We start from the raw sequence: 9,846 nt of genomic DNA on the forward strand, positions 1-9,846 counted from the left end.
AGCCAAAGAAAATATTACTTCTTCAACAAAACAATTTGGCGCTAAGGTAGGAAACGATATCCACGCAATGGCAATGATTGTTTCTTGCTCTGGAGTAAACCACGGATCCCACTTCAAAGTTCGCATCGGATAAAACACATTCTTATCTTTAATATAAAACGAAGGCTTGGACATGAGTGTAACGTAATCTTCCAACAAGTTACACCTAATAAGAACGTGACGATTACAAAGAAAACCAATAATAGGTTCTCTCTTAAGTTCACATTGCTTCGGAATGGCCGTACGTAAAACGTTAAGATCATTCCATCCATTGGTAAATTTTCCAACAATTTCATATTAAATATTCTCACGTATAATCATCATCTCAATCTCCTTTATATCAAATTGCAACGTTGGTTCTCCATGATGATACTTTAAAGGACGAAAAGGAATAATTTGAGTAGGTTGTTTGGACGATGTTGGATTGTTAGTGGGCTGTTAGAGTATGTGAGAATAATCAAGGATATTTTGTGGTGGCGTGATGGTTTGGGAGGGCTGGACAACCTCAGGAGGAGGTTGTCCAATGGCTGGAGAAGCCATGAAAGGCAAATTGAGCTCAAAGCTCCATGGGCACAGATTTGGTACAGATTCCCACAAGTTTTTTTTTTCAAAAGCTTTCAAATAAACATGGATAAGGAAAAAAAAAATTTAGACAGATTGATCAATAATTCCCAAAGATTTTCTTAGCATGCAAAAACGTTCTTCAAGAAGTGGTTTAATAAATATATCAGCAAGTTGATTTTGAGTGTTCACAAAAAACTATTTCAAAGTCCCCTTGAGTAACATGATTTCTGATAAAATGATTAATAATATCTATATTCTTATCCCTAAAATGATGCACAAGATTTTTGGACAGACAAATAGCACTCGAATTATCACAGAAAATTTTAATAGGTTTAAAAAACAAGTCGTAATCACTTAATTGATAAGACATCCAAATTAATTGTGTGCACCATTGACCAACAACATTATATTTAGCCTCAGTAGTAGAGAGAGAGAGTGATCCCTATTTTTTTCTATTCAATGAAATGAGGGATTTTCCTCGAAATTGGCAAGTACCACTGGTACTTTTCCTATTATTCTTATCACCTGAAAAAGGTGAATCTGAAAAGCCTTCAAGTGCAAAATTGTTAGTGTTTGGATACCATAAATCATAATTAGTTGTTCCATGGAGGTATCTAATAATTTGCTTGACAACAGTAAGATGAGATTCCTTTGGAGCAACTTCGAATCCAGCGCACCTGCATACACTAAACATGATATCTGGTCAACTATCAGTTAAATAAAGCAATGATCCTATCATACCACGATACAGAGTTTCATCAACATGTTTTCCTGCTTCATCCTTATCAAGAGTGCAAGTAGGACTCATTAGAGTTCCTATAGCTTTTGAGTCAGCCGTCCCATATTTTTGAACAAGTTCCTTAGCATATTTGGCTTGACATACGAATATTTAACTGTCAGATTGATGAATTTGAAGTCCCAAGAAGAACTTTAATTCTCCCATCATGCTCATTTCAAACTCGCTTGGCATAAGATTAGAAAATTCCTTACACATAGCGGGGTTAGAACTTCCAAAAATAATATCATCAACATATATCTGAATAACGAGATTTCCTATAGAGGATCGTTTGATAAAAAAAGTAGTATCAATTTTTCCTCAAGAGAAACCATGACTTACCAAGAAGGAGCTTAAGCGATCATACCATGCCCTAGGGGCTTGTTTAAGACCATATAAATGTTATATCCCGTATTTTGTGCATTCGGATAGTTCAAGATAATCGCGGTAAGTTAAGGGAAAGGATATACTTTCGATTTTTTTTAACGCACAAGTCGCTTATGAATATTATTGGTACGGAATATTAAGGACAAATTCGGAATTAGGAATTTATTTGTTCATGAACTACGAGATTATTTCGGGGCACGGGGTAGAGGCTCTTAACCCCGATCTTATTTTAATACGCAAGTTGTTTATTAGTGGTATGGAATTGTTGAGGAAGGTTGGGGGTAAAAAGGGAAAAATTAAAAAAGGGGGTTCATGATAAGGCACATGGCCGTGTGGTCCCCACCCATGGCTTGGCCAATTGCCTTAAGCCATGAGGTGGGGCATGTGTCCACCTTGTATGGGCTATGTGTTTATATATATATAGAGAGAAGTGATGACAACTAAGACTTATTCATCTTCACAAACTTACGAAAGTTGGAGAAATTTGGAGAAGCCATATTCGGCCATGGCCTAGCCGAACAAGAACCTTGAAAACTGATCAAAGAAAATAATTTTCTTTTAGCATTTCAGCCAATTGGAGGATCCTCATTAACGTGGAGTAGTTGTTGGAGCAATCAAACCATTCCTTTTTGCAATTTACAAACCCTAGCCAAGTTGAGGAGTTAAAAGATAAAGGTAAGGATTAATCTTCTCTTACACGTGTTATGGATGGTTTGTACATGTTGTAGTGTATAAAAATGAATGAAATCCATGAAATCATGCATAGTGATGTTGGGCCGTGTGTGGACGGCTTTTGTAGGACATGGTGAACTAAATTTTATTTAGTATTTAGGTTGTTGTTGTGAATCCTGTGATGAAAATGAAGATTTAATGGTTCAAGGGGAAGCGACAATCATTGTGGGCTGTTGTAGAAGCTAATGTGATTTTAATATAGTTTCTTGTATTGAGGAGAATGAAGTTGTTAATGTGTAGATTGTTGGTATAGTTTATGAATTTGGAAGCAAGGAATATGTTGTTGTCGTTCTTATTGAGTTTGGAGGATTGCAAATTACATTGTATGTGGTTGATTTGCATATAAACGGAATGCCGTCGAATTATGTAGGAAGGGTTACTAACGTTGGAATGCGTTTCTAATTAATTGTTGAAGCTCTTAATATGGTTGTCGGTATTATTATTGATGATTTGGCCGATTTAAATTCTCGGGGTTGGTTGAATTTATAGGGGAAATGCTGTCGAAATTTCTGTAAATAAAGTGTTATTTTAGGATTGGACTCTTAAGTACCTATAGCTAATGTTTGGTATCTACTAACGTTGTTGTAGATTTTGGGAAGCCCGAGACTTAAGTTCGGATTAGCTTAGGAAGCGGACAAGGTATGTAAGGCTTACCCTTTCTTTCTTTTGGCATGCCCTAGAGCTAAGTAAGGTATGACACGCATCTTGGGGTAACTCTATTCTTTAGTTCCGAGCTTGTTTACGATTCTTATTAGCTTCTTGACACCAGCATACTTAGTATAGTCGAGCCTATGGTATGATTGAATAATGAGCAAAGCATAAAGTGTCCCTGTTCTTAAAAAGGTTATATAAGGATTAATGTCCCTAACTTTCATAGGTGGTCTCGAATTGCTTTGAAATGTTCATAGAGGTTTCTGTCATGAATAATGTCCATAACTTTCTTATGCTAACTCGGATTGACTCGAAACGTGTTTATGTTCCTTCAAGTGTCGATTAGTGTACTTACCTATCGAGTCTTAAAAATTGATTTATATGCATATAGTTTCTCACTACTCTGCTCGTGCATGCCTCAATATATCGTTCACTGAGTCCCGGGCCAGGACACGTTCTCATGCGTACTCCACTGCATTGTTCACCGAGTCCCTCAATAGAGGGCCGGGACACGTATATGTATATACACTCTAAAGTATGATGCGTTATGGCGTTATGATGCGTTATGGCACTATGATGTGTTACGGAGTTATTCCCTATTCTGGAGTATGATGTGTTATGGCGCTAATGACAGAGTGGCGACCATGTTCTGTTCACCGAGTCCCATAATGGGCTGGATATGACATATGACATTGACATGCATGATTTGTGTTTTAAAAGTAAGCGTTTTGGTATTCTGAATAGTGTACTTCTTTCTGTACTTTTTATTCCGTTTGTGGTTCTATTTGCTGTATTTCATGCTTTATATACTCAGTACATATTTCGTACTGGCCCCCCTTTCTTCGGGGGCTGCGTTTCATGCCACGCAGGTGCATACAGATGAGTAGAAGACATTGTTAGAAGATGTCTCAGCGGGATTGGCGAGCTCCATTTTCTTCCGGAGTGTTGCCGAGTCAGAGTATCCATGTCATGATATAATGATTTATGTTAGAGACTTTGCAGACAGAGTCACGTATGTAGCCTGCCAGTCTAGTAAGCGGCTATTTAAGCCGATGTATTCACTATGCATCACTTTACAGATTTAACTTGATGACGATTTTACTTGAGTAGAGAAAGACGAAAAGAATGTTTCTGAAAGCCTTTACTATGTATTTCATTTTGTGATTTAAGAGTCCAATGAGATTATGAGTGTAACAAGAACTAGTGGGTCCGCTCGGCCCTAAATAAGGGTCGGGTGCCCATCATGCCCCATCAGGTTTGGGGTGTGACAATAAAGCTTTAGTTAACTTAAAAACATGATAAGGAAATTTTGGGTTTTTAAAACCTGGAGGTTGTTTGACATACACTTCTTCTTCAATGAAACCATTTAGAAAAGTACTTTTGACGTCCATTTGAAAAAGTTTGAATTTTTTAAAAGAAGCATATGCAAGAAAAATTCTAATGGATTCTATCCGACCAACAGGTGCAAAGGTTTCATCATAGTCGACTCCTTCCTGTTGTGAGTATCCTTGAGCCTCATTTAACTTGATTCTGAATGCCCATTTTGTTCCAATGATTGATGCATTTTCAGGTTTAGGCACCAGATTCCACACTTTTTTCTTTTCAAACTGGTCAAGTTGTTCTTCCATAGCTTTGACCCAGTTTTCATATTTTACGGCATCAATAATTTTCTTTGGTTCATATTGAGAAATAGAGCCAAATTTACATTATTTTTACTAGATGCTCTAGTTTTCATCCCTTCATTGATGTCTCCAATACCAAATTTCTTATGATAATCAGGTTCACTTTTCCATTCATTTGGAACAATCCCAATAGTAACATCAGTCGACTTAGATGTCTCAGCAGTCGACGCAGCTCATTCATTTTGCTCAATGGATCTTGTAACCATAGTAGCTGGCAATTGACTATCTTCTTCATCTGCAGTTTTTCCTTTCTCAGCCATGTGATTAGTATCATCAAATACAACCTAAATAGATTCTTCAATAGATAAAACACGTTTATTGAAAATTCTATAAGATCTACTAGTTGGAGAGTAACCAGGAAATATACCTTCATCACTACGAGGATCAAACTTACCAAGATTGTCTTTTCCATTGTTGTGAACAAAGCATTTACATCCAAAAGGATTAAAGTATCTAATATTTTGTACCAGTCCATAAGTCATATGGAGTTTTCTTGAGGATTGGTCTGATCAGGCACCTGTTTAAAATATGACAAGCTGTAGTTACTGCTTCAGCCCAAAAGTGATGTGGTAGGCCTGTTTCTACGATCATTGTCCTTGCCATATCTTGTAGGGTTCTATTCTTTCGTTCAACCACACCGTTTTGTTGAGGGGATTGAGGTGAGGAGAAATTATGAGTATATCCCTGGTAATTGCAAAACACCTCAAAGGCTTTGTTTTCAAATTCTCCTCTATGATCACTTCCTTTTTCACGCTTAACTTTCTCACAAAAAAAACTTAAAATTCTTTAAGTATCATCTTTATGAGCAAGAAATATTACCCAGATAAAGCGAGAGAAGTCATCTATTAAAACAAATGCATACCTTTTTCCTCCAATACTAGCAGTTCTAGTAGGACCAACAAGTCCATATGAAGGAGCTGCAAAGGTTTTGAGGTAGACACAATATCTTTAGAATTACAAAAGTTTATGGTTTGTTTAGCTTTTTGACACGAGTCACATATTTGATCTTTGGTGTATTTGAGTTTTGGCAGTCCCACTACAAGATCATGTCTTGGTAATTTTTCTATTAAACGCATACTAGCATGACCAAGCTTCTTGTGCCACATCCATGGGTCTTCTCCCATTGACGCTAAGCATATATGACCTGTTGGATTTTTGATAGAGTCCAATGTATACACATTTTTGCTTCTGCTTCTAGGAAGAATTTTTGCCCCAGTGGAGTCTTTTATGATACAACCTATTTTTCCTAAGCCTTACCTTATGTTCCGAGTCGCACAGTTGACTTACACTTAAAAGATTGTACTTGAGTCCCTTTACCAGCCAAACATTAGAAATGTCACAAGAATTATCGAAAGTAATAGTACCAATACCAATTACAGTTCCAGTCGAGTTATCTCCGAATGTTACTAATCCTTCATCAAAGTTAACGACTGATTTGAACAAGATTTTGTCGCCTGTCATATGTCTTGAACATGCACCATCTAGATACCATTTTTTCTTTTTCCTTTTCCTGTGGTGTTCCTGCAAGACAAATTGTTTACCTGGACTCTTAGTACACTTTCCAATGGGGTCACCCATCCTAGTATTACTCTCACCCCAGCACGCTTAACCTTGGAGTGCTAATGGGATCCGGTGTGCTAGTGCTGGTATGATCGTATCCACCCTACTGCGTGACCTTTATCGCATGACCTAGAACAAGTTGAAGTTCTAACGGATTCCAATAAATTCTTGTAATGCATCTCCCTCCGGATTAAAAGGGATCTCTTACTCTTCCGACTAAGCAAATGCTAATTTGGCCTTTGAAATCCTCAGTAATCACCTTTAATCTGCATGTATGACTACTTTTCATCCCAAATTTAAAGATTCCCAATGGTGGCGAAAACACCTTGATCGTAGTTACTTATAAATACTTTGGTTATTGGTCCCTTTAGGATTTTCGCTCGCCGCTATTAAGCAATAACCTACAGTAAATGCACACACATAGGAAATTCCAATAAAAGACTCATATACCTGTAGCCGATCAGTCCTTAGCATGATCTAGTGGGCTATAGACTGAAGTGTGCTCTTCATCATTATCTTTCCACGGTCTGCTAGTCTGGCCTTCGTCATCTCCCTCATCCGAATAAGAAGGATACGGATAATCCAGCAGCTCCTGGTTTGCTGACGGCCAGGATAGAGGGCTAGAGTAATTAGTAACATTCACTGGGGTAGCTGGTCTGACGTAGTGCTCTACCATAGGAGCAGCTAGTACGACCTCAGGAATATCCTCCTCCGGTGTCCCATACGAACCCTCAGACGGGTCTGTGTCATAACCGTCCTCCGACGGACCCTCCTCTATGGAAGTCAGAAACTATGGAGGAATCGTCGTTGGCTGCTGAGGGGGATCAATCTTAATGGAATAGCTGAGGCTCCTTTTGCTCGGTCCCGGAGCCTGTGGTCCTGAATCTACTCTAGGGGTCTTCTTAGCACCCCCACTGTCTGAGGCTGATCTCTTCCTCTTTCGTCAGTCTGCACTTACCTATAGGAAAAAGGGGTCAGAAGCGATCTTTCCTAGATTTTGGCTCTATCGCACAATCTAAGATAGAAAGAAAGGTCAATGATTCCTAAATGCCCTACAACCTCCTGTTTATAAATGTGGCCGGCTTCACACCCATAAATAGGACTCCACCAGAGACGGTCTGTAGACAATCATCTGATTTTCACTGTTCACACCGAGTACTGTAGCAGTTACTGTAGCACGCATTTCTACTCTGTCAGCCTGACTTGTAACGTTCATATCTCCCTACTCCGAGGTCGTATCGATAAGCGGTTTGTTTTGTCGGAAACTAGACTTCCCGAACTACAATTTAGGCTTTTGTTTCACTTCAAAAAACTTCATATGCTAAGATATATTCTTCCCTCAAGTTGGACAAAAATGTTCACACGAAACTTTACCCATCCTTTCTCCAAAGTCGTACTACTCCATTTCTTCCACTCATTTCCTTATAAAACCTTCCGGTATACCTTATATACATCCTTCAGTCATTAAATATACTTAATAATGTTTGCTTATATTCCAAAGTGGTTTTACTTAACCATAACACAACGTACTTATGTTTCAAATTCAATAAGTGTTTCTTAGAAGATACGGGGTGTAACACTTTTTGTTAGAGTAATGGCTGATAAGATCATCATCGGAGGAGTCAATGAGATCAACGGGTTCCTCGGAGATAGATTGCAGAAGCCGACTCGACCTTTGAAAGTTTGAGCTTTCACATTTGACTCTAACCATTTTTTAGTGGGGTGGAGAGAAGGAGAAGATAAAAGGGTTTCTGAGATGGTTTGAAGAGAAGAGAGAGGGAGAGAAGAAGTTAAATAAAAGAGGGTGAGAAGAGGAAAGGTTTTGAAAAGAGATGAAGAGACGTGACTTGAAGAGTTATAATTCTTCAGTCATAAGGACTAGGGGTAATGATGGTGTGAGGGAAACGATGTATGGGGAAGAGGCGAACAACAGAGTATAAAGAAAACATAAAAGCAAGTAAAGAAAACGTGTAAAACTAATTAAGGAAAAGAGAATAATAACAAAAAAATTATTTTATTTTATAAGGTTTTCCTAAAATACTATGTGAGTCTAAAAATCTTTAAGACAGACAATTATGCCAAGGTTTTTATGAAGTGTACAAAAACGTTCCTCTAGAAGAGGTTTTTTAAAAATGTCAGCCAACTAATTTTCAGAATCAACAAATTCAAGCACAAAATCACCATTATCAACATTATCACGAATAAAATGATGTTTAATGTCTATATGCTTTTCCCTAGAGTGATGCACAATATATTTTGACAAAATAATGGTATTGGTATTATCACATATAATAGGGACAGATTCATAAGCAAGTTCATAATCAATTAACTGGTGCATCATCCATAGTAACTGAGTTCCATAACTGGCGAGAGACAAATACTCAGCTTCAGTTGTAGATTAGGTGACTGAAGTCTATTTTTTACTATGCCATGAAATAAGCGAGTCACCCAATATTTGACAGATACCACTGGTACTTTTTCTGTCAATTTTATCACCTGCAAAATCTGCATATGAAAAACCAATTAGATCAAAATTATTAGAGTTTTGATACCATAACCCAATTTCTTGAGTTCCTATAAGATATCTGATGATCCTCTTGACTGCTGTTAAGTGAGATTCCTTGGGAACCGACTGGAATCTGCACATTTACACACACTGAACATTATGTCTGGTTGACTGGCAGTGAGATACAACAGTTATCCAATCATTTCTATGTAGATCTTTTCATCGACATCTTTGCCTGGCAAATCTGTTTCTCGGCATGTGGATGGACTCATCGGAGTGCCAAAAGCCTTTGCCTTTTCCAAGACAAATTTCTTGAAGAGCTCCTTCGTGCATTTGGTTTGACTTATAAATGTTCCCTTAGTCGACTACTTTATTTGCATCCCTAGGAAGAAAGCTAGCTCTCCCGTCATGCTCATTTCGAATTCTCCTTTCATCAAATCAGCAAAATTCTCGCAAATAAGAGGGTCAGAAATTCCAAAGATAATATCATTAACATATATTTGAGCGATTAAAATACTTGATGAGGATTTCTTAATGAAAAGAGTTATGTCGATTTTTTCTCTGAGAAAGTTATTTTTTAGGAGAAAAGAGCTTAGATGTTCATACCATGCTTTAGGAGCTTGTTTTAGACCTTATAGGACTTTAGTCAACTTAAAAACATGATCTGGGCATTAGGAATTTTCAAAACCTGGGGGCTATTTTACATAAAGTTGTTATTTTATGAAACCGTTCAGGAAAGCACTTTTTACATCGATTTGAAATAGTTTAAAGGGTTTGAAGGATGCATATGCTAGTAAAATACGAATGGACTCTAGCCTTTCTACAGGAGAAAATGTCTCATCGTAATCAATACCTTCTTGTTGGGAGTAACCATGGGCTACTAGTCTTGCTTTGTTTCTGCTAACTTGCCCTAATTCATTCATTTTGTTTCGAAACACCCATTTTGTTCC

General features: G+C 37.7%; 1 protein-coding gene across 1 annotated transcript; it reads right to left on the bottom strand.

The window, feature by feature from the left end:
- Positions 1-477: 477 nt before the first annotated feature.
- LOC132611913 (uncharacterized) lies at positions 478-4,776 on the bottom strand. Its single transcript, XM_060326268.1, has 4 exons — positions 4,473-4,776; positions 1,353-1,476; positions 1,099-1,280; positions 478-566 (listed from the first exon to the last, which is right to left on the bottom strand). Exons 1-4 carry the CDS (start codon positions 4,774-4,776, stop codon positions 478-480), a joined length of 699 nt encoding a protein of 232 aa, XP_060182251.1.
- Between the last annotated feature and the right edge of the window lie 5,070 nt (positions 4,777-9,846).

This window comes from Lycium barbarum, chromosome 9 (assembly GCF_019175385.1).
Source record: "Lycium barbarum isolate Lr01 chromosome 9, ASM1917538v2, whole genome shotgun sequence".
NCBI lineage: Eukaryota > Viridiplantae > Streptophyta > Magnoliopsida > Solanales > Solanaceae > Lycium > Lycium barbarum.